The sequence below is a fragment of the Python bivittatus genome, unplaced genomic scaffold, assembly GCF_059951505.1.
Source record: "Python bivittatus isolate LINGU-HERP-01145 unplaced genomic scaffold, Pbiv_v1 ctg000020_np1212, whole genome shotgun sequence".
In the NCBI taxonomy this organism is placed as follows: Eukaryota; Metazoa; Chordata; class Lepidosauria; order Squamata; family Pythonidae; genus Python; species Python bivittatus.
This window is the reverse complement of record NW_028277030.1, coordinates 114,866,402-114,892,002: the sequence shown is the minus strand read 5'-3', so window position 1 is coordinate 114,892,002 and position 25,601 is coordinate 114,866,402. Positions and strand designations below refer to the sequence as shown.

Below are 25,601 nucleotides of genomic sequence, written 5' to 3'. Positions count from 1 at the left end.
TAACAATATATCTTTTACCAATATGTGTATTTTAACAGTATTTATCCAACATAACAAAATAAACTGCAATTTGTTATATTTTTTTACAAAACATTTTATAAATATTTTTACAAAATGTATACAAAGCAATTTCAAGTGAGACATACTATACAAATGAAAGTATTTAAGCAAATGAAGTCCATATTACACTGACAAAAAGTGACACATCCTCTTTCAGTAAAGTCAGTCTGTAAGGCCTCCCAAATCTAACAGATCAGTTACGCTGACCTTGTTGAATCAGATTTTTTATAGTTGCCAGCTAAAAATGTTTTAACTTTAGACAATATGGAAAGACATCAGGTAGTCAAGAGACCAATTCTACAAAGCAGGTAAGCACAAATAAATGGCCTTCACTGGATTCAGGACCATGGGCTGCATAACAAATTCACACTTTTTTTTTTTTTTACAATGAACAAAAATATTTTTACTGCATTACCAATTAAAATATTCAGAACTCTAAAACCAAGTTCAGTTTAATAAATAAAATACATTAGCTATCCCAGATTAATTCAGCTGAACTTCGTTCAGTGGGTTCCCAGCACAAAATCCTGGGATAAATATAGGTATGATTTAATCCACATTGATGAAGTGCATTTCAGATGTCTTGGCTAAGACGTTATCTAAAATTAAACTCTCACCTAAGATTCAAAACATATACACTTTATTTTGGTATTTAGGTTCAGAATATTCTGTACAGACAATGGAAACTTTACACTGTCAGATAAAACCAAAATAAGTAGTTGTACAAATGTCTTTTTTTTTTTTTTTTTACATTTCCAATCAGATACTAGTTAAACTAATTTATATGACTGGTGCAATATACACCCTGCTTTCCAAGTTACCTCATTATGGTTACAGTTCAATTATTTTTCCTTTACAAAACCTTGAGGGAAAAGCACCTTCTACATTCTTCATATGAAAATAAACAAATAGTAAAAGCCATCCTTGCAGAAAATAAATTTGTGACAATGCCAAGCCACCACTGAATTATGGCTGCCATGAAGGGTACAAAATCACAAGTCTGTGACTTTAAAATCACATACTTGCTTTTTTTTTAAAAAAAAGGGGCAATAAAACTAAACAACTCCTGTTTCTACTCCTATTACAGATGGATTGAACATTAAATGTTGTTACTCTTTTGCTGAATTAAATTATATTTTATTAATCCATGGCAATGTGATCTCAGTACAAGGATGGGACTGTGTTCTGTGTTGACTAATACAGAACAGAATATAGTTTTGCATTACATTTGATTGGAATAAAGAAAGCAAAATATGGCCCTTTTTTCTGGACATTCTGGCAATCTGACTGACAACCACAGTTTGTCACTGCTGCTGTGTAGCAAAACTACACGGGCTTTCACAGCTGAATGCAAGTGAGAGTTCCCCATCTTATCAGGATCAGAGAATCCTCAATAAATTTTGAATGTTTTTGTAAAGAGAAGCTGTAGACAAAGCTCCTTATAAATCACAGTTCTCTATCCTTTTCAGCAGGCAGTTGTATGCAGCAGCACTAAAGTAGGCTTGTAGGGGGGTTTTATTTAAACCTGGCAACATAAAAGGAAAAATTCATAGATTAAAATAATAAATTACATCAATTCGACCACCAGCCAAATGCAAACCATACATGGGGTTCCTTTGGCTCTAGATTATGAGATATATGCTTTTACATATAGTTCTATTAATGGAATAGTTTAACTTTGGTTTGTATGTGTTTTGGTAATATGACCACTGCTGCAAATGGATTAACATTCTGAACAACAAGAAGCAGAAACAACCAAAATAACACTGTCCTTTAACTCATTCAGATTAAGGCTAGTACTCCTTAAACTATAAACACCTACTATAACAACACAATTTTCAAATAAAATTGTCATACTTGGTTTAGAAAAACATTATACCACTTCAGAAATATTTAGTTGACTATATCCAATTATAAAATACAAAATCCTTTTACTAAAGGATTAATCTGTTTTTGTGTATATATGTATGGTATGTGCATGGCTACCTTATAGCCTCTTTTTTAAAATTCCCCACCTATTAGCTTTTCTAAACTTCATGTTTATTGTTCCATACCAAGCTGTAACTTAAACTGTACAATGTCATTCCTCTGAAATATATTGGTTTCTGCTCATGGAGCAGCTGAAAAGCACTTGAAGTATAAAGCTCTGTAAACTCTGCTTACAATTTCTCAGTTTACAATTTTTCTCTATCTCTTGTAAACCTGACAAAGACGTTTCTGCGAAGAGGTAAACTGTAGGATTTTTAACCATAGAGATTTAAATCTTAAGTAACAGGGAATAGAGAGCATTTTTCCTTATTAAATTATTGACATGTTATTTAATACACCTCTTAGTAGACTGTGATTGTCAGTATATTACCTTATGTAGGGTTTAGTCAACTGAAGTTTCATTAAGATCCAAAATTAAAACTGTTTGCACAATCAATGTAATATGGCGGTTAGATCATGATGATGTTGGGAATTTTCTGTTCCATATTTTATTAAACACAGTTTTGTCATGTTGACCAACTCTGGATTAAGAATGGTTAACCTTAATTGTAGCTATTGGAAAGCCAACAATTTCAAGCCACAGTTCCGGAATCTGGTTGTTTTAACTAGGTTAGTTAAGATTAATTGTAGGTTAGAGTTCAGGGAACACATTAAACTACAGCCTAAAATAGAAACAGAAGTTCTGATCTTACCCTTACAGCTGAATTGGGAGAGGGAGGAGAAAGGCTCATTGAGACTCGCTCTTGAAATGGTAAAGGTTAGGAACTCATGGTTGAGAATTACATTCAATCACAGCCAATGAACAGGCCCTACCAGACAGCTTTCTCTTAAGGTTTTACATTACTGGATACCTCACTGTAACCACAATGAGTATTGCTCTCAAACAAAGAACAGAATCTACTTTAGAAAGTACACATGTCAGGTTGTACTTGTGGTATCTTTCACATTTGTTTCTAAGAGAGATTTGTCCACAGTACTGTAACTATTAACACTCTAAGATACTATTTACAGCAGCTTCTAAAAGAGAGTCAGTTTCTACAATGCTTTCACTGTGGTCTGGAATAAATTTCTCCAGGCAGTTTTCTTGAGGAGCAATAAGCGAACAGTTAGGATACTCTAACTCTAGAGAGCCACTAGCAGCTACCTCACTTTGTGGCTGCCTTCCAGTCTTTTTCAGTTCTAATATATTTTTGAATGTAGTTTCTAAACTCTTATTGACCAGCAAATCCTTTTGGGGTTTTCCAGAAACTTTCCAGTTGTCTGGTGGCAAATCCACATTCTTTGGAGAACTCCGAGGAGTTTTATCTTGGAGGGAATGATTATATGCTGTTTCCGAATTAGAATCAACGGTATTCCAACAGGTTTTATTATGCGTACCACGATCTGCATTTGATAAGATTTTAGATGAATGATCTTTAGAACCTAAAGAATTTTCATTCAACTTGTCAAGATCTTTAAGAGCAGTTTTTTGTTCAGAAGAAGCCATATGTTGGCTTTCAGGAGAGCAGCTTTCAGAAGAGCATTTCTCAAATGTTAAAGCTTTTGTGAGATCGTCTGCTTTTTTAACAGAAATGTTTTCTTGTTGTGGACTCACAATATTGTTAGGCACTACATGAAGTTTGTTGCAAATTAAAGACTCTGCTGTGCTTGACTTGTCTCTCATTTGGATATTAGCAGTCTGGTTTGGAGAAGTTAAAGATTTGCTAGTTTGATGATCACTTTCATTAAGCTGTGTTTCATCAGCACTCTTGTCAAACTGCATGGATGAGCAACAAAAGTCTGCCAGAAAACCATCTGAAAATTGAAAAAAAAAAGTATCTTAGTACTACACTGTTGTACAATAGCAAGACATAAGAAATATTCTTCAATGTTTTCAGACCTGAGACACCTACATTTTGCCCAAAGTGGAATTTTGGGACCCACTTCTTAATTTTTTTTACCATGGATCTATAGGGCAAAAGTACTGTAGTACAGATAGTCCTCACTTAACAATCACAATAGGGACTTGAAAATTGGCCATTAATCAGGGTGGTCATTAAGCAACTCAGCATATGACCGGACCCAAATTTATGGTCATTTTTACGACAGTCATTAAGCAAATCACTGCAGTTGTTAAGCGGAATCACATGGTCATTAAGAAAATCCAGCTTCCCCAATGGATGTTTTTTGCTGGAATTGGCTTAACGACTGCAGTGATTCACTTAACAACCATTGTAAAAAAGGTCGCAAATCGCGATCATGTGACTGCAGGGGTCATAAAGCACTTTTCCTAAGGCCGTCATAACTCCAGACCATCATTACATGAACGGTTGTTAAGCAAGGACTACCTGTATTATCTGACTTATCAACTATTGCTGGACCTATTAATCATTTCTGCATTAAAAACTGACAAATGTTTTCTATACCTATTTGTACAATTTTTATAAAATTATTTAAATTCAAATTTCATGATGAAATTTGTTCTGAATTGCCTTCATTTATCCTCTTAACAGAACATTTTTCTAAGTATAGAGAGAAAACAAATATACTTGCAAACATAGTTCTTTTTAAAACAAATTACAGCATACCTCACAAGCTAGAGTGATTTAACTATTGGCATTTAGCAAAATGGATTTTTTAAATACATGAATGCAGGTGTATCAATTACCTACTGTATCTGCATCCTTCCAACAAACATTTTCTATGGTGGAGTGAAGACGAGACAAACAGTGGGGAAAAGAATTAAGATGAGTAGTATAACAATACAGATCACTGAATTACATTGTGATCTGCTCATTAGTATGAATAGGATGCCTTAGGGGTCTTTACAGTCACATATCCTCAAGAATTAATTATATTGAGACTATTGCATTCAATAAGCAAGTTAAACAAAATGGAAAAGCAATGACATAAACAAATGAAGGCTCACATCTAGGAGTCTTAGTTTCTTACCAGGATCAACTATTGCAAGACGTTTATCCCGGGATAGAGATTGTCTTTCTTCCTGGTTAAACATCCTGTCAATCATTACCATTTCTGCAGAAGGATTTATCCTCTGGAAACGAAAACAAACAAAATCAGCTCCAGTGTAACAAACAAGTTTTATTTGTACAGTTTCATAAAACCAACTATCAGTCTTTACAGCAGGGCCAAAGAGAAGCAGTTGGTCTTCAATCCTCACCTGCTGAGCCACAGTCTCCATATTCCAAGTGTTAAAAAGCAATTTTCTGGAATTTCTAGAAGCCATTATCCTGCCAATTAAATTAGTCTGCTCCTATTTTGATTTAATGATTGAAATTATAGAAATGATTCACACCATAGGGGTTTTCACAGGCTAAAACATGGCTCATATGTAGCATTTCCAATATTCTGGTTCCAAAATCATTTAGGGTTTTGTAACTCACATTCTGAATTTTGCCTGGAATTTTACTTCAGAGAAGAAGGGGATTACAATACAAAGGCCTGTATAGTTCTTACTATTCCCATACAGTTGCCAGGAGATTTTTTATGAATAGGCAAGTCTTCTGAAGGAATAAAGACATTTCTCCACCTCTATTTTTTTTTAAGTCATGAAGAACCCAGCTAGATGAATTTCATCACAGGAGAAGAATTCTAGTATGCTTTAAAAGAAAATGTCAGTACCATGCAACAAGAGTTTTTTTTTAAGGTATCTTTTTTTATTGTTAAAAAATGCAGATCACACAAGCAGGAGATATGGGTCATGGATTTAGATCAGTTATACATAAATTGTATGAATATTAACCAGTGTGAGCTTGAATATAAAAGTTCAGTTACACATGACAAATGTATAAACATTTGTCATATGATTAGTCAACTTTTTTCTTTACCAAAAAGCTACAGGTAGTTCTCGACTTAAAATAGCAATTGGGACTGAAATTTCTGTTGCTAAGCAATGCATTCATAAAACGCTACTGCATCACTTAGCGACAGCAATCCCTGCAGTGCCGGCCGCCATTGTTAACTGAATCCCACAGTCATTAGGTGAGGCAACTTCCTGCCTGCTTCCCACAACCAAAGTCAAGGAGGAAGTTCCAAGTCCCAAGCCAGCAGGCAGGTAAGTTACTGGGACCAGGTGAGGGAGGGAGCGAGGGGATGCACAGGGGTGCAGTAGAGGTGCGGCGAGGATCAGGGAGGGTGCGCAAAGATGCAAGGAGGTGTGCAAGAGGCATGGTGCAGGTCAGAGAGGGTGCGGCGAGGATCGAGAAGGATGCATGAGGGTGTGAGGGGATACGCAGGAGGTGCAGCATGATGTGGGGAAGGTGCACAAGGGTGCGGTGCAGGTCAGGGAGGGTGCGCAAGGGTGGGCAAGAGGTGCAGCAAGGGTCGGGGAGGGTGTGCAAGGTTACCAAGGGCCCAGATCACAATCACACAATCACGGCGGTGCTGGGACAGCCCGAACTCCAAGGATGGTCATAACCACCATTTGTTCAGCACTGTCATAATTTCGAACAGTTGCTGAATGAATGGTTGTAGATTGAGGACTACCTGTAGTTTGACATGGGTGACTGTGGCAAATGAGGACTATGTCCTAGGGCTAAGGATTTCAAGCCTCTGTCCTTGTAGTAATCTCAATAAGAAATGGGCCCGCATGCTTGCTACTTACAAATGAAAGACAGTTTAAAGCTGTTTCCTATCTTGGAACTGAATCAATTTTGCTTTCCTCTACTCATTACATTTGCATGCCAGTGTTAATCACGTGATTAATGTCACATCTAGTTTGGCCTGAAGAAACATATATAATTATTTTTCATTAATCTTACCATTGCATCTTCCAACAGAAGACATCTATATTTATTTAACATCGACTGTGTTCTTTTCAGAAGCTGCGTTGCTGCAGATTCAAATTCATTATCCACTGAAAAGGCATAGAAAATACATTTAGATAGTAATCTTTAAACCCTAAAATATTTATTTATAATAGTCCTTTTCTTCCATTTTCCTTAGCAACATACAGTTGCAAGAAAAAGTATGTGAACCTTTTGGAATTTCATGGTGTTCTGCATTAATTTGTCATAAAATGTGATCTGACCATCATCTAAGTCAAGAGTATTGACAAATATAGTGTGCCTAAAATAATAACACAAAAACAATTCTGATCCTTCATGTCTTCATTGAACACACTCATTCAACATTCAAAATGCTAGTGGAAAAAGTAAGTGAACCCTTGGAATCAATAACTGGTTGGCCCCCTCTTGGCAGCAATAACCCCAACCAGGCGCTTCCTGTAGCTGTGGATCAGACCTGCACATCGTTCAGGAGGGATTTTAGCCCATTCTTCCTGGCAGAACTGCTTTAGCTCTGTCATATTCTTTGGACGTCTCATGTGTATGGCTCTCTTCAAGTCATTCCATAGCATCCCTATTGGGCTGAGGTCTGGGCTCTGACTTGGCCACTCCAAAAGGCGGGTTTTGTTTTTCTAAGCCATTCTGTTGTGGACTTGCTCCGGTGTTTTGGGTCATTGTCCTGTTGCATCACCCAACTTCTACAGAGTTTCAGCTGACATACAGATATTCTCACATTATCCTGAATAATTTTTTGATACACTTGGGAATTCATCTTCCCCTCAATGACTGCAAGCTGGCCAGGCCCTGATGCAGCAAAGCAGGCCCAAATCATGATGTTTCCTCCACCATACTTTACGGCTGGGAAGATGTTTTCATGATGATATGCAGTGCCCTTTTTATGCCAGATGTAGTGCTGCATGTTCTTTCCAAATAGTTCAATCTTTGTTTCATCAGTCCACAAAACATTTTGCCAATACCGCTGTGGAGTGTCAATGTGCTCTTTCGCAAACTTCAGGCGTGCAGCAATGTTCTTTGTAGTAAGCAGCGGCTTCCTTCGTGGTGTCCTGCCATAGACACCCTGCTTGTTCAATGTTTTACGTACTGTAGACTCATGAACACAGATGTTAGCCAGTTCCAATGATGCCTTCAAATCTTTGGCTGTCACTCGGGGTTGTTTCTTTACCTCATTGATGAGTCTTCGTTGTGCTCTTGGGGTCATTTTGACTGGGTGCCCACTTCTTGGTAGAGTAGCCACAGTCCCAAAGTGTCTCCATTTGTAGATCATTTGCCTAAGTGTAGACTGGTGAATTTCTAAGGTCTCTGAAATCACTTTGTAACCCTTTCCAGCTTTATGTAAATCAACAATTCTTGATCATAAATCCTCTGAAAGCTCTTTTTGGCGAGGCATGGCTCACATAAGTGTATTCTTCTTGTGCGGAGCAAACTCAAAAAGTTTGAGTGGTTTTTATCAGTCAACATAGCTCTAGTCTAGACCTCCAAACTCATTTTCTTAACAAGACTCCAGGTATGCTAACACCTGACTCCAATTAGCTTTTTTGAGGTCAACTCAAAGGTTCACATACTTTTTCCACTAGCACTATAAGGTTTTTATGGTTGTTCTCAATAAAGACATGAAGAATCAGAATTGTTTTTGTGTTATTATTTTAGGCACATTATATTTGTCAATACTCTTGACTTAAATGATGGTCAGATCACATTTTATGACAATTAATGCAGAACACCATGAAATTCCAAAAGGTTCACATACTTTTTCTTGCAACTGTATGTAACATATAATTTATCTGATGTTTTTAACCCCCCCCCACACACACACATACTTTTTCAAAATACTATCAAGAGAAAAAATACCTTTCCTCAAATCCTCTTCAGTTGGCAGTGATCCCTGGCACACATGATATGAAAGAAGTCTCTGGACTGCATCCCTTAAAGATCTGAATTGACTTTTATCAGGAGTTACAGCCTGTGCCTGGTCCTTCTGTAATTGCTGTAGAATGCTGGAGGAAGGAAGATAACTGTCAGTCATTTACAATGACATCTGGAACAATTTTGCAAAACTTGTGGATGGTAAAATAAATTTAAAAAGAGCTAAAATATAAGTATAAATGAAAGGAGACAACTTACAAGGCTCCTTTTGTTAACTGTTTAGCAGCAGGCCTCTTTTGTCCTATTATGTGACCATCCACCTAGGTCCAAAATACATTTCTATTACATTATGATCATATTTATTGAAAGAATTTACAGTTTAATGCATATTGAAATGTTTTCAAAAATCTGCTGAACTATGTTGTTGAATGCAACAATTGCAATCTTAGACACACCTGCCTTTGAAAAATTTCACAAACAATCCCTCTTATCAGTAGGATATGCCTATATAAACAAGCATAAAATCAGAGTGTACTTTTTATAGTGTGATTCAAAGACTATACAAGTGTTTAAAATGTATACTGGCAAATGCCAAGAAAAATGTCTAAATATTGTTTAGTTTCATATAATTTCTATAGTGATAAGAAATTTTCAAATATATTATCACAGATTTCTTCAAAAAATCTCCCTTTTCAAGATTATGGTGGCAAATGCCAGCAAATATGCTAATGCAGTGTCACATGGCACAATGTTTTATTACTCCTGCAAGCAACACTACTCCAATAAACAGCGTCATTCATTCTTTATAAATACAATGGACTAAATAAGTTCTGTTGGTAAACAAATAATCAGCAACCTTAATAAATTTATAAACAGGAAAATTGTCTGCATTATTGTTTAGGTTCATATAATCTTTAAAGTGATATACAGTGATAAGAGATTTTTAAATGAACTACCACAGATTTCCTCACAAATCTCCCTTTTCAAAATTATTATTTTCAATTACAAAATGGTACAAAATAAAAATTATTTAGAGAAAAAAAGCAGGAGATTTTTTTTCCTACCTGCACATTTGTTTGGGCTACAGATGATCCTGCTGTTTTTTCCTGGTGTGGCAACACTGTTCCTATAGGTGGTTGTATGATTTTGCCCCCAGCATCTTGCCCTGTAAGTATACTCACTGTGAAGATTCTTAACATTAAGCAAAGCAAACACTTTTGAATCTTCCATCTAAATATATATCACTAAATGATTTTTAAATAAATTGCCATTAGGAGTGTTTTTATACAGCTATTCTAGGCTATAAGATACAAAAATGTTTTATGCATTCTTTTATTTGCCTTATATCTGCCCTTTCTGTTCAAGTGAATGCTCAAGGCAATCAACAACAATAAAAAAAATTAAAAATCATTCTTTTAACTACTAGCAACTCAAGTCATGGCAAAGGAGAAGTGGCCTAACTGCTCCTCTAAACAGAGAGACAGGACCAAATGCAAGTAGTCCCCAATTTAAGAACAAGTTTCATTCCCAAGGTCTGTCTCAAGTCGAATTTGTATGTAAGCTGGAACAGTATTACTGTATAATATTGTATAAGTAGTATTGTGTAATTAACTGGAACCATTATATATTTAACTCGAATCATTGTGTATTTAGTTCAAATTTTGCAACAATAGGTTCCATACTTAACTTAAGGGTCGTCCTTAAACTGGGCGTTCTTAACCTGGGGACTACCTGTATAACTCCCAAAGGAATGCATCCCACAGCTTTAGAACAATGCAGGAGAAGGTCCTTTCGACAGTCCACTAGATGATGGGAGCATCTTTAGAAGGACCTCCCCTGCAGAACTTAATATACAAGCAAAGAGAGGTGATCCCCAGATACATCTTAAACCATTTAGGGTTAAGATGTATCTAAAGATTAACATCTTCAATTATGCCTGGAAGTCAACTGGCAACTAGTTCAAATCTTTAATGCCGGGATCATTTAATCTAAGTGCACTGGTTACGAGCCTAGCTGCTACATTTGCATCAACTGAAACTTTATTTTACTTTTCAAGGGTAGTCTCCCCACCGTCACCATGCCAAATTCAAGTGGCCAAGAATGGTTGCAGCTGTGCACTAGATGTAATAGTATGAATGAATCACCATCATTGCCATCTGAGAATATTGTGACAGTTGAGGATAGGGAGAGAGGTAGCTATGCAGCAGTTAAATAAAGTAACTCATTGAGAATGAGTTTCCATAAGAATATTAATTACTTTAGGTTAATCTCTTGTTTGTGATAAATAATTCCTTATCCAATTAGAAATATTCTGGTGGAAATTCATATATATTAGTATGGCAGATTACAAAATCATATATCTATATATTGTATTATTATTATTATTAGCTGGAACATAACTTGTTTTAATTGCCTAAGATGTACATTTAAATTTTTTTGTATGATAGTGATTTTTTTAGAAAAAAACAGCTATTCTTATATTTAACAACCTGCTGGTAGCAATAGGTAACAATGGAGGACAGGGCTTTTTCCCCATGACCAGCAAGGAAAGACAGTAAGCTGGGAGAGGGACAGATTGATGGAGATGAATGAAGCATTTGGTTAGGAGAAGGAAATTTATTTTGCAGCCAGCAAAAACTAAGGGTTGTATATTTCAGCTGGCTGTGAAGAAGGTAGTTTCTTTTCCTTCATAGCTAGGAGCATAGTTACAACTGTCTTGGGATGCTTATAATTAGGAATGGCAAAACATTCCATGCCTAGAACAACCAGTTTGGGATGGTCCATCTCCAAAACAAAGTACATGTCTTTTTTTCTGGACATGAACCCCAAACACTTGTCTTTGCTCCAGGCCCAACCAAACACATAGGTTCTGGATAGAAGTTGTTTCAGTTGGGGACAGCAGGAAAAAAAAAAAGATCAGAGTTGGCAATGCATGGTAAGGATAGCTGAAGTAAGGGAAGGAAAGGTGCAAGAATATTGGCAGGAAGTAAACCCAAAGGTCATGAAAGCAGGATGGGAGAGAAGGTTTATTCCATCTCATGGGTCAGGAGATTATTCAGTCTCATGAGTTACATTATTTGTAGTAAAGCAAAATGGCTCTTTATTCTCTTTGTCTTTGTAGAATGAATGTTATATTGACTTAAATAATAACCTCAGAATACTTTTTTAAAGAACACCTCATAGGTTACAGCAGAAGACAATTCTTTACATTTCTACAATAGATGAACTATTTTCTTCCCTCATAACATTTATAAGAACATAAGCAGTGCCCTGTTGAACAGGCTGCTGTCACACTGGCCACCCAACTGCACAAGAAAGCCCACTAGTGTCGCAGTTGATGGCCTTCAGAGGCAGTCACATTGCCATCAAGGCTAATAGCCATTGACCCCCATGTCTTCCATGAATTGGTCCAGCCATTTTTTGAAGCCAGCCAAGCTGGCACATTCATGTGTAAAAAAAAAAAAAAAATTCTCTGTCCTGATTCTTCCAGGATTTAATTTCATTGGGTGACCTCTGGTTGTAGTATTTTGGGAAGGGGAAAATAGCTTCTTGTCCACTTTATCCACACCATGCATAATTTTGTACACCTCAATCATGTCCTCTTTCATTCGCCTCCTTTCTAGACTAAAAAGCCACAAAAGTCACAACCTTTCCTCATTGGGCAGCTGCTCCAGCCCCTTGATCATCTTAACTGACCTCCTCTGAACCTTCCAGATGTGGTCTCATCATTCCATCGATTTACATAAGAGCATTATGATATTGGCATCTCTATTTTGGCATGGGGCGGGGTTATTTGAAGGACCGCCTCTCCTCAATACATCTACCTGTCTCATCAGGTCTGGAAGAAAGGTCATGTCTCGGGTCCTGTCCACTAAGGAATGTCATCTGACAAGATCTAGGAGAAGAGCTTTTTCTGCCACAACACCCACCCATTGGAACATCATACCCCCCAGGTCAGATTGGTCCTGACCTTATTGGCCTTTTGGAAACACCTGAAGATATGGCTTTGCATCTCGCCTGGGGATTCAGTAGTGGTGGTATAAAGCCTACTAAATGGCTATATTGTTAGTAAGCTGGATTGCACTCTCACAGACGTTTTTTATTTTTTAAATAGTTTTTATTATTTTTAATGTGTTTTAATGGTTCTTGTTCTATGATTTTGATTATTTTTTCGTATTGATTATTGTGTTTTAATTCTGTGAGCCACCCAGAGTCACATATGTGAGATGGGCTGCTATATAAATCAAACAAATAAATATATAATGAAGAGATCAAATGCAACTCTTCTTTGCATATGTAATAGTGGCATGTTCTGACACTGTATTTTTATTTTATTTTTTTTTATTTTCAAATTTGTATGCCGCCCATCTCTCCCAATAGGTGACTCTGGGCGGCTCACAATAATAAAAAGAAAAAACACAGGACTCTCCAAACATGGACATAATCTATAAATAGTTAAAAAACATATATAAAAATGACCTAAAACCCTCCTATAATTTGGCCCTAAAAAACCTGTAAGATGCTGTGGGGGAACAACCCCTCACCCCACCAGCCATCTCCACAGGTGCGGGCCCCCCTCTGGCCCCCAGGCCTTCTGGCAGAGCCAGGATTTGATCTCTTTCCTGAAGCCATGAGGGAGGGGGCACACCGTACCTCAGGCAGCAAGATGTTCCATAGGGCGGGCACTACAGCAGAAAAGGCTCTCTGCCTAGACCCCACCAATCGAAATTCCTTGACGGGTGGGGTCTGCAACCTGCCCCTTCTGCTGGACCGAGTGGGGCGGGCTGAAATGACCGGGGCGAGGCGGTTCCTCAGATAACCTGGTCCCATGCCATGAAGGGTAATGATCAACACCTTGAATTGGACCCGGAAACAAACTGGCAACCAATGCAGCTCACGCAACAGGGGTGTTATACGTGCCCTCCTAGGGGCATTAAGAACTGTCCGCGCCGCTGCATTCTGTACCAGCTGTAGCTTCCGGATACTCTTCAAGGGTAGCCCCATGTAGAGCGCATTACAGTAGTCCAACCCGGAGGTGACCAGGGCATGAGTGACCGTGCGAAGGCCCTCCTGATCCAGGAAGGGGCATAACTGCCGCACAACACGAAGTCGTGCAAAGGCCCTCCTAGCCACGACTGCCACCTGCTCTTTGAGCAGGAGTCGTGAGTCCAAGAGAACCCCCAGATTACACACCGGTCTGTCTGGGGTAGTGCAACCCCATCAAGAACCAAAGATGACAAGCTCCTAGATCCTGAGGGTCCCCGTATCCACAGCCACTCCGTCTTACCAGGATTCAGCTGAAGCCTGTTGTTCCCCATCCAGGCCCCCACAGCCTCCAGGCACCGCGAGAGGGCAGTCACAGCGTCACTTAAGGCACCTGGGATGGAGATGTATATTTGGGTATCATCCGCATACTGATGATACCTCACCCCATGGTGCCGGATGATCTCACCCAGCGGTTTCATGTAGATATTAAATAGGAGCGGTGAAAGTACTGACCCCTGTGGCACCCCACAAAGTAGGGGCCGGGGGCTAGACCTCTCGCTCCCTATCAATACCGATTGGGTTCGGCCTTGGAGAAAGGAGCTGAACCAGCGCAACATTGTGCCACCCAGCCCCAACTCCTGCAGCCGACCCAAAAGGATACCATGGTCGATGGTATCGAAAGCCGCCGAGAGGTCAAGAAGAGCAAGGATGGATGTACTCCCCACATCCTGCTCTCGCCAGAGATCATCTAAAAGTGTGACCAATGCTGTTTCTGTCCCATATCCGGGCCTGAATCCTGACTGATAGGGGTCCAGATAATCCATTTCCTCCAGTATCCTCAGAAGCTGCCGCGCGACCTTTTCTACCACCTTTCCTAAAAAGGGAAGGTGGGAGACTGGACGAAAATTGTCCAGGAGGGGTGGGGTCTAGCAATGGTTTCTTGAGGAGTGGGCGGACCAAAGCCTCTTTAAAAGGCTTTGGAAACACCCCCTCCTGCAAGGATGAATTAACCATCTCCAGAACCCACCCTAAAGTCACCTCCTTGGTAGCTTTGATTAACCAGGAGGGACAAGGATCTAAACCACAGGTGGTCGCACTGACAGCCCCGAGGACGCTGTCCACTTCCTCAGGGGCAACAGGATCAAACCGTTCCCAGATAACTGGGCAAGAACGCTCCCTGGGCAACTCCACTGGACCTACTCTACGCTTGGCTTCCAACTGAGAACGGATCTGAGCGATTTTATCCATCGGGTGTTCAGCAAATTCCTCTGCACAACCCTGCAAGTAGTCCTCCGCCCCCCCTTTTCCCAGGAGGGCCCGGGTGACCCTAAACAGGGCTGCAGGGCGACACTCTGAGGATGCAATAAGAGCGGAGAAATGCTGACGTTTCGCCGCCCTTACTGCCACTAGGTAGGCCTTAATAGCAGCTCTAACCCGTGTTCGGTCTGATTCGTCCCGAGTTTTCCACCAGCGGCGCTCTAGACGTCTCTTAGCCCTTTTCAACTCCCTCAGCTCCTCCGTGAACCACGGGGAACGCCGGGGGTGATGGGCCAAGGGAGGACGCACAGGCGCGATCCTGTCCAAGGCCCCAGCCGCCTCCTTGTTCCAGGCTGAGGCCAGAGCCTCCGCTGGACCGTGCAGCAAGGCCTCAGGAACAACCCCCAGCTCCCTTTGGAACCCATACGGGTCCATCAGTCGCCGGGGGCGGACCGTTCGAATAGGTCCCACCTTCCTGCGGAGGGGGGCAGCATAGGAGAATCCCACCGCCACCAGGGAGTGATCTGACCATGACGGGGGGATAATATAAAATCTCCCACCAGATCACGGTGCCACTGCTCCGACAAGAAAACCATATCTGGGGTGTGACCACTGTCCCGGGTCGGGCCATCGATGACCTGGGATAGGCCCATGGCTGCCATGGTAGCCATCAACTCCCGAGCCGCCTCCGAGGCCAACCCCCGGGACGGCAGATTAAAGTCCCCCAAGACCATAAGTCTGGGGAACTCCACTGCCAACCCCGAGATGCCCTCCAGCAGCTCAGGCAGGGAGGCTGCTATGCAACAGGGAGGGTGGTACACTAGCAGCACTCCCAAGTGATCCCGTGTGCCCAACCTCAGGAACAGGGTCTCACATCCAGCAACTTGCGGAGCAGGGCCCCTGAAGGCCAATAGGGATTCCCTGATGACTACTGCCACTCCCCCTCCCCTGCCCTGGGGTCTCGGCTGGTGCCACACCCTAAATCCGGCTGGACATAATTCTGAGAGGGCTACTCCCCTCTCTGGTGCCAGCCAGGTCTCGGTGATGCATGCCAGGTCAGCCTGCTCCTCCCCAATAAGATCGTGAATAAGGGGGGCCTTATTATTGACTGACCTGGCATTCAGTAGCAGCAGTCGAAAGCCTGGGCCTCTGTAGGCCTGCTGACCAGGGTCTGGGCTTGAGCTCTGAGGGCCGGAACACGCCCTCAGAGCGCCCTCATACGTATTCACATATATATCATCAAATAGCTGGTATTTTACAAAACTGATCCATATGTAAAGTTTATAAAGTTACTGAATCACTGAAATTAGCAAAGGAAACTTGTCAAATGCTTTTTTAGATTTTAATTCTACTAACCTTTTATATCTTGCCTCTGTATATCAATAGTATAGATAGTAACAACAACCTAACAACATTACAAACCCAAACTCTTCAACTAATACTTAAGATCACATTAGAATCAAGTCATTGTGAGAGTTGAAAAAGAAATTAAAATCTAGGTAAACTAGATTACCTAAAAGATTTGTTAACTGAGGTTGTCTCAAGCTGTCCTGTGATTTTGATGATGCAACTGAAGATCCCAGGTTGGTTGTTTTTTTTTGAGCCTGCAAAGATACAACACAGACATGTCACACATGTAATTAAAGAAAATAGATAGTTAAAAAGCAATAGTCCACATTAAAAAAATAACACATAAGCTAAGTAGCTGAGTTCCATATCACAGTCAGTCATGGTTTGTTTTAACCATAGTTATTGGATACATCACAACAGCTTCATTCAGGCATCATGCTAAACCATAATCCAGGAACATGTAACATATTTCTCATAGCGAGAGGTGAGAGTATGCCCACTGATGTGGTGACATCAGTGAGAGGTATGGGTGGGGTAAGGTAAAAATGTCATAAGACTTTTTGGGAAGGGTTTCAATTTGGGTGGAATTGGAGCCTTTAAAGCAAATTTCCTACTGAACTGCACATTCTCTGTAGCAAATATATACACAGCCTGATTTGAGTAAGCAAATTAGTGGCGTCTATAGACATGCAGTCCTAAATATCTGAGCTGAAATATCTTGTACCTGGGCTAGGTCAGACATGGCAATTTCATTAAATTGAGAAAACATATTGTGCCCCAGGTTTAGTTTTGGATTATAAACTAGGATACAAAATCTAGAACAGATCCTAGTTTTATATCCTTATTTGTATTCCAAAATTAAACCTGTTTCTCAGTTCAGATAGATTCAACCAAGTCTGGAGGTCTTCAGTTCTGTCAAATGAAGGAGCAAAAGGAAGAACATAAAAACCATAACTCACTTTTTTTGGCTTATTAGACCAAAATCATTATGTCTGATCAGTTCTTTGAGTGCTAGACTCATTCCAAACTCCTTTTGATGTAATCTCAAGATACTGGTATTAGTTAACTGAAGTGACTCTCCTTCATTCATAGAGTTGACCTTCAACCAATTATACTCAACTTCACATCCTAAACCTTTATAACCACATTGAATTGAAGCATAGCGTGGATCATTTCAAACCCTTATTTCCCATATTTCATTTTTTTATATAAATTTATATAAACATGCAAATTACTACAAATGACATTCAATCATTAGCTACAGTGGTTAATTCAGATATCATATTAAAATTTATGACTAAACTATTAGCTAGCATGATGAGAACAAGCCACAGTAAGCCTGGAATCATGTACTCCCCTCTATGCCTTCTTTACTGAATATGTGAGGGCAAACTGGAAATATCTTAAATTCTGTTTTTACCATAAAATAGCATTATGCTGAAATCCCGAATTGTGGTTAATCTTGCCTATGATTAATGAAAACAAAACAGCTTCATAAACTGCAATTAATATAAAATAGAAATGAAAAGTTCACAGAATTCTGACATTCACTGCAGTTTATTCTTGTCACATGAAACTGAATGAAGCTCATCTGATATAGTAGTTTTAAATGAATACACATCCAAGCCAATAATGAACCTCATTTCTATGAAACCAAATTTTTAATAAAAATACTTCTATGTAAGTGAAAACAATATTTTGATGATATAATTATATTGATAAAACAGTAAAGTTATACCAAAATACTGCTAAATATTTAGAAGAACAGGCTGCATAATCATACCCAATCCTGCATTATTCATCATAAATTTATGAATATTTTTGACCTTATGAATCATACCTGACCAAAAGAAAATGGTGGCTGGGTTACTGATGTGTGACTAAAAGTGTTGACAGGTTTAGAAGAAGATATTGGAAGTCGATGTGATACGCTGACTGACAGTTGAGTTCTATTTTGCTGTATAAGTTGATCTCCAGCAAAGCTTCCACTTGAAGCTACAGACTGAGCCGATGAGCCAATGTTGGGATGTACTGTAGCAGAAGAACTCACAACAGTAAAGCGATTACTTGATGACATATTTGAACCAGTTGACAGTCCAGGAGATGCTGCTGAAAATCCTGTTCTACCTTGGGAAAGGTTTCCTTGGTTTGGGGATAAATGCAATACAGCAGGAGAGGATTGTTGTAGTGGAACCTGACCACCAACAATTTGAGAAGTTCCATGGTTTACTATAACTTGGTTTCCAGAAGGAGCAAACGTCTGACCAGAAACTAACTGTACAGCATTCTGATTATTCAGCATTTGTCCTGAATATGCTTGGTTACTTCTAAGCATATTTGTAGAGTTTCTATTTAACATAACATGCTCAGTGGATACTTGGCTGGGAACAAGTTGTGAAGGCTGATTCTGAAGAAGCTGTCCATTTACACTCTGGACATGGTGAACTGGATTGGGATTTACAGAGAGACTTGTGGGTATAAGAAACTGATTCTGAGGTACATGAGGTTGTCCCATTGGAGAATGGATAACAATGCTACCACTGGCATTACTTACTGTTTGGGGAGTAACTGATTTTCTTGAATTTTGTTGACTAACAATATTAACAGACATATGTGGACCCACTACTGAATTCTGAGGTGAGTTTGATGAAGCAAAGGGAATCCCTTGTTGTACATGATGCTGCTGTATTCCTAAGCTATTTACATTGTAAGTGGTTTGCTGTCCCATCTGAATTGGTTTGGGTTGAATATTGATGGGAATTTTGTTAGAATTTGGAGCAAGACCCCTCTGTATGATGATGTTGTGTACAGGCAAAGATGCCTGAAAATTCGTACTATTAAATGGAACAGTTACAGGTTGTGCTACTGAGCTTGAATTTGAATTGCCAAACAATGAGTTGCCATTAGGGGTTTGCCTATGAACCAAAAGTCCACCACTCATATTTGCAGGTGCTTGCTGTCCGCCACCCTTCAGTATAATATGAGATCCTTCAAGATTATTTATGGTCATCATAGATGGTTGATTACTAAATGAACCAATTAACTGTATTTGTCCAGAACTACCAATCTGACTACTGTTTGACAAATGCTGACTGGGAACACTGATCCCCACATGTTGCATAAAGCCATGTTGCACACCAACTGTATTGCTTGTAAAAGATGCTCCAACTGGTGGCTGTACTACTTGAGTCACTCCTATAGGTTGCAGCGTTTGACCTGAGTAATTAGAAACATTAGAAGCCTGAGTAAAAGATGCTGATGAGGAAGGATGAAGCTGGGTTTGTGCAAACTGTTGGTTGGAACCTATGTTGGCATCCAAATAAGCCTCTTCCGCCAAAGTCTGCTCAGTAATATTAGCTTCCTGCAAAGATTTCTGGAGGATATCAAAAGGCTGATCTTCACTGAGATCAGGCAATGGAGATGATTCAAGTTCATCATCAAGAAACTGAAGGCTACTTGGCAACTGTAGTCCATCACTAGACCCTTCTCCAAGCTGACCACCAACACCTTTGATTGATGACTTAGGATCAGAGCTCTGAAAGGAAAAAATACAATAAAAATATTTTCAATCTTTTTTAAAAATGCCAAATGTACAGCATAACTCATTATAATTATTTTCCCTTTAGCAGGTTTACTATTAGAATAAGAGACATCACTGTTGTGCAGCACTGAGAAATAATCCTAGCATTTTTTCAACAAGGTTCTCAGACAGTATTGTCAGCATTCACCCACGTAATTCCCACAGAGGTCCTGTATAGGATTAGTTAAAAGTAGTCTGAACCCAACAGACAAGAAACTCTAAAGCTGAATCCAACAACTCTGCTTTTAATCATCCCATTTCACAACTGGATGAGGATATTAGTACTTCAAAATGTATAAATTGATAGCAAGAGCTTAGTGTATCAGCATATGAGCTCAGCATTCTCCTCTTTCTTAGCCCCTGCGCTCAATCATTTGAATGTTGCAGCAGATTTACAACTCCAGTATTTATTATGAGGTATTTAAGATACAAGCAGGATATTAAAGAATGAAGCATTAATATCCCGCCTCAATATTTAAAAATAATTTTTACTTTATATAAGATCACTAAAAAGTTATAGTTGTTGACGTTTTATATTTTTCTTTAGAGAAAAATGTAAGTCTGACTCAAGGGCAAATTAGATCAGACTAAAACAATGTAGAGCTGATCAAACCATTCCCAGAGGTCCAGATCTAAAACATCTCTGCATACTCCTAATAATATGCACACTATAAATATCATCAATAACACAGAAATTTTATAATATGTTAAACTTGTATCTAACTGCAAATCTATCATGACATTAAATATTAGGGCTTTGTCATGTCATGAAGTCACACTTTGGATCTGAAGGGAAAAAACTACTCCAGAGTATGCACAGGGACTTTATGACAACTCCTTAAAACAGCTTGGTCTTCGCCAAGGATCATACAGCTGCCCTCTGCAGCTGCAACATAAGCTCTGGAAAATATGTTTGTTTATGGAGATGTTACATGGGTGCCTAAATGCAGTCCGAAACACCCTTCAAGTGTGAAGTACTGCACAGCCTTACTACGCATCATCTCACTCTGTTTAGCTAGCATAAGTGCATTAACCCAGACACCAGAATAGCATATTAAGCAAACAAAGTCCCTTTGACTTTGAGAATAGAAAGTCATCAAACTCATTATTCATTGCTAGAATCTGCTATGACTGAACTGCAAATCTAGAAATGATAAGGAAAAAACAAGGTATTATGGCTTCAATGGAGTTACAAATCCTGCTGTAACAGATCCAGGTTTATTAAGAGATAATTCTAGCTCACTTCTGTCTCATAATCCTTTCTAACAGGCAGAGAGGAAGCAGCAAAAATTTTAGTAACATCTTGTCCATTTCTCTTGGTAAAACTTTCTTATATTGTAGCTTGCTCTAACTAGATACTCCTGTTTCTGAATTCCAGCAGTTTGCATACTTGGGCTGAATAGAACTCACAGGACTAAATATTTTGTGAGGGAACAGCTTCCCATTGCAATTCGTATCAGGTGTATAAATAGGGTGAAATCAAAATCTGGGAGTATAACTATTCATATATATCACTGATAAAAAATTAGTAGTATACATACAGACAACATAAGAACTTGATCCTATAAGATAACCAATTCCTGTTTTTATTCCATTCAATCATAGTATAAACAGTCTATAGAATCTACAATAACATTGTATATTTTTTATCTATACTTACACTGGTATTGGCGAAAATGGAATTTGAGTTGGCTGCAGAATATCCTACGTTACTCAAGTCTTCACTATTCTGTGACAACACAAATAAATAAAATTGTCTTAAACTAACAGCAATACATATGGGACACAACTGTCCTCATGCTCTGATAAGATTCTGACCCTTAAGGGCAAAAATCCAACATTAAATCCTTCCTCCCACTCCTTTCCATCAATTTGTGTGCTCACTCTTTCCAACTTCAGGAAACTAGCCTCAGAAAGATTCAAAGGGAGACACAGAGGGAGAGACACAGGGCAAGATAAGAGAAGCTTTGGATCTAAAGGGTTTTAAACTCTCCTAGCTCTCTGCCACATGGACTTTAAAAGTGCTAAAATGTAGACTAGCTTTTCTACATTTATTACCTCTCTTTGTACATAACATAATGGGATTTCTTTTAAATGGAAAGAAAAAAATCAGGCAGAACTGCAACCCCACACTTCTACCTTGTTGTGATAAACCTTGCAAATCATTGGATTTGCTTAAGGCTCTGTGGGTACACTTCCAGCAACCCCAAACAATTGTTAATAAAATTAAATTTATAATAACATAAATAACTTACAGATTTACTGCCACCTCCATGTAGAAAATAATTCAGTGCCTGTGGATCTCTAAAAATATATAAACAAGAAAAGTGAGATGGACCAATTTAGACATTTATTAAAATACTCTAAAACACAAATGTTGCTAAAATTTAAGTTGTTTCAGTAGGTAGCAGCACATGCCTATCTCCTCTAGGCTTGGAAGATTAGCAGGGTTGGACCAGGTTAGCACTTGGATGAGAGCTGCCAAATAGCAGGACTGTAGGCTAAATTGGGAAATCAAATAACATCCCAGAAAGCTGCAACGGTAAAATACTTTCATATTGTTACCCAAAAAAGTGCATGGTTGTGACCCTGTAGTCATCCAGAGATAAAGTTGACTTGAGGACATTTTTATGTTTAAAATATAAACTGACATATAAACAGAAACAATTTCTTTGAATTATACTGCAACTGTGTTTCCCAATTGTCTAATTTAGAGTATTCAGCTACTGTATAAGCAAAAACACTAGCTTACTTTTAGAAACATATCAATAATGTACATTGTATTCCTTCTCTTTATAGGACTTAATTGCTATTGTACTACACTTTTAAAGATTTGTTTATAACTTATTCTATCAAGTCCAGACTGAGATTTATCTTTTTTATCTTTTGGTTTATTTTGGTACTTCATATGACTGAGAGAATTTCTATATTTGTATAAATGATACAGCGTACTATAATTGGTAGTAAAAACTATTGTTTATCTTATATGGTGAAATTTTCAGTATACTATGTATATCCAGTGAATTTTTCAGACAAGTACATTCCATTATTTGCCGGTCTTCTATGGATGAAATCTGCTAGAGCAAAAAAGTTACAATCCAAACCACTGACCAATTTCTGACTGACCATAGATGCTCAGAAAGAAAGACTGATTCACTAGGTGGCTGTTAATTAAGCTCACTTACAACACAAATGGAGGAGACTGTCAACATATTAGTTATTTATTTCCTTGCATGTTTTCTCTTCCATGGAATTCTGCATGAGGTATATGAAGCCTCCCCAGCAATCTTCCATCCAACATTGACCTGATATAGATCTGCATAATTTCTGCAAGACTTTAACTTACTCAGTCCAAAGGGCTGAGTTTATCTTGCCCTGGGATTGATCTTAGATATTCACTTTTGCTTTTTATATTTAAAATAGGTAAGTGGAAAATAAACATTATGGGATGTAAATAGTAAATATATATATATGAAAACATTTACCAATATGAAAGTGACTTTTTTTCTTAAATAATTACCAGTAAATTGGAAGGAGGAAAGGATTGTTCTACATTCTCTGAGAACAGAAACAAGTTAACGTTAATGCAATACAGATGGCTGCAGATTTAGCTGATAAAAATCATGGATACCTTTAAAAATTGGCCTGAAAAATTAGCTGGTGCTTGAGAGGAGCTTCCCTAGTGAATTTACTTTCCCATGCTCTCAGTTACCGTATTTCCTTGCCTTATCTCCATCCAATTTTGTTCTCTGTCCCTCCCTTTTCTAGTTCCCTTGTATTTTTATTATCTTCCTTTTTGTTGTTTCTGCTGGAAGAAAGGTGAATTTGTGCGTGTCAGAGTGGTTTCTGAGTTTGATCCTGCCTTTTTTGGAATGTAGCTTCTGAAAGTTATTTATAAAAACATCCATGTATGCATATACAAGTGTGTTGCATGCACATCTTTATTTGGGGAGGGAGGTTAGGGGGAGGAATCTCCAGGATTAGTTTCAGCTGAAGTTGGCAAACCTAGATTCACCAGACAGCATAGGATGTTTAGTTTCATGTATTTTTTTTTCCTACTGTTCTTTGATGGATGAGTGTGATCTTAAATTTAGGATCATTTTTCAGGTAAACTGAGTAATTTTGATTCAATGTGATTTATTTATACATTATTGTTGATAAATTATGATTTCATATTGTAAACTCTAACTCTAGACCCACTTTAAACTGAAAAAGTTGTAAATATGTGAGCAAATAAAAATAGATAAATAATTGATATGAATTTCATTCCATTTACATAACATATATGAGAAGCAGAGGTAAATGCTGAGCAGAATGCTGTTCTCATTAGAAAATGAGTTCTTTTCACCAGTTCCTCTTTGCTTCTGCAGCTTACTATGCCCCCAAAAAGCTCTTTTAAAAACTCATCTTGAGCACTGAAGTGCTGGGAGCAGCAGGGAGCAAGGGGAATGTACAAAAACCATCGCCTTTCCTACTTTCTTTTGAAGGAAACCTGTTCTGAATCCTGATTCCCTGGAAAAATGAAATTATTCACAGAGCGTAAAGTCTGTAGCTAAAGTTGCTTATCAAACCAGCTTTCCGTTTGAAGTGAATTTTGAATATTTTTCACAGAGAGGTGTCTAAAATAAAATCTTACCCGATAAGATCAAAGAGACAGGATTCATCATCATCATCATCCATGACAACTAAGAAGAAAATAAAATATACATACTGTATCATAAAGCATACTTCAAATTCTCTTTTAAAAAAGACTGCTTTGTGTAAGAAATTACAAAATATATTTACAATAGAAGCGTTTTTACCATGCTAATTTACTATACTGGAAGACTATGGCAAACCACTTCCATAATGCTGCTAAGAAACCTATATAGGTCAAGCTTGACTCAAGGGTCTCTTTACTTTTAATTTATCATAGGCTACATCCAGTAATATGGAAGCTAATTTTCCTTATTAAGAGTTACTCTTGCTCTCTTCCACCCCCACCTCTCAAGAACTATTCAGATATGTTCCAAAGGTCATCCCAATCCTTCAGATATTTGGGGAGGTATGCAGGTGGATGTAATGGGTTAGCATTAGGATTATGTGCTCACTTCTAGCACTAATATGCTATAGATTTATGGGTTGAACTATGTCTTATCTCTGGACTGCAGCCTAAAAAGAAATGAACTGAAGCCTGATCCAGATTAGACCAGAATCCGACTTCATATTCGTACTATATTTCAGCAGTTTTTCTTCCCCAAAACACTGTCATGGAAAAAATGGAGATAGCCACATTATATTTTGGCTATCTTCCCCAATACATTTAGCTGTTTACGTCCTGTATAAATAGATGTGACCTAAATCAAATGGTGCCCCATGCATGGTGGGTTTTTTTGTTCCATTTTTTTTGTTTAGCCTTTGAATACAGGTAGTCCCCAGCTTAGGCCCATTCCCAAGCTTTGTCCTTAAGTCAAATTACAAATCTGTAAGCTGGAACAGTATATTGAATAATACTGTTTAAGTAGTACTGTATAATTAACTTGAACCATTGTGTATTTAACTTGAACCATTGTGTATTTAACTCAAATTTTGCTACAATAGGCTCCATTCTTAACTATGGCTTGTCCTTCAACTGGGCGTCCTTAACCCTAGGACTACCTGTACCTTGTTTTTACTGCATCTCTAACCCAATTCACAGCTTTATACTGCTGATTCTTGTCACACGCAATATT

The 25,601-nt window shown here is 38.6% G+C and overlaps 1 protein-coding gene across 6 annotated transcripts in view; it reads right to left on the bottom strand.

Moving 5' to 3' along the window:
• Positions 1-460: 460 nt before the first annotated feature.
• BICRAL (BICRA like chromatin remodeling complex associated protein) overlaps positions 461-25,601 on the bottom strand; it is a 43,143-nt gene continuing 18,002 nt past the window's right edge. For all 6 annotated transcript variants that reach the window (XM_088147429.1, XM_088147439.1, XM_088147446.1 and 3 more), the window contains 11 exons: positions 24,527-24,575; positions 22,146-22,194; positions 21,551-21,619; positions 18,151-19,845; positions 16,474-16,564; positions 9,782-9,882; positions 8,976-9,037; positions 8,703-8,848; positions 6,810-6,904; positions 4,981-5,083; positions 461-3,843 (listed from right to left, as the gene is read on the bottom strand). In XM_088147429.1, the coding sequence (XP_088003555.1) occupies positions 3,035-3,843; positions 4,981-5,083; positions 6,810-6,904; positions 8,703-8,848; positions 8,976-9,037; positions 9,782-9,882; positions 16,474-16,564; positions 18,151-19,845; positions 21,551-21,619; positions 22,146-22,194; positions 24,527-24,570 (3,264 nt within the window). In that variant the 5' untranslated portion in view covers positions 24,571-24,575 and the 3' untranslated portion in view covers positions 461-3,034. The remainder of the gene's footprint in view (positions 3,844-4,980; positions 5,084-6,809; positions 6,905-8,702; positions 8,849-8,975; positions 9,038-9,781; positions 9,883-16,473; positions 16,565-18,150; positions 19,846-21,550; positions 21,620-22,145; positions 22,195-24,526; positions 24,576-25,601) is intronic.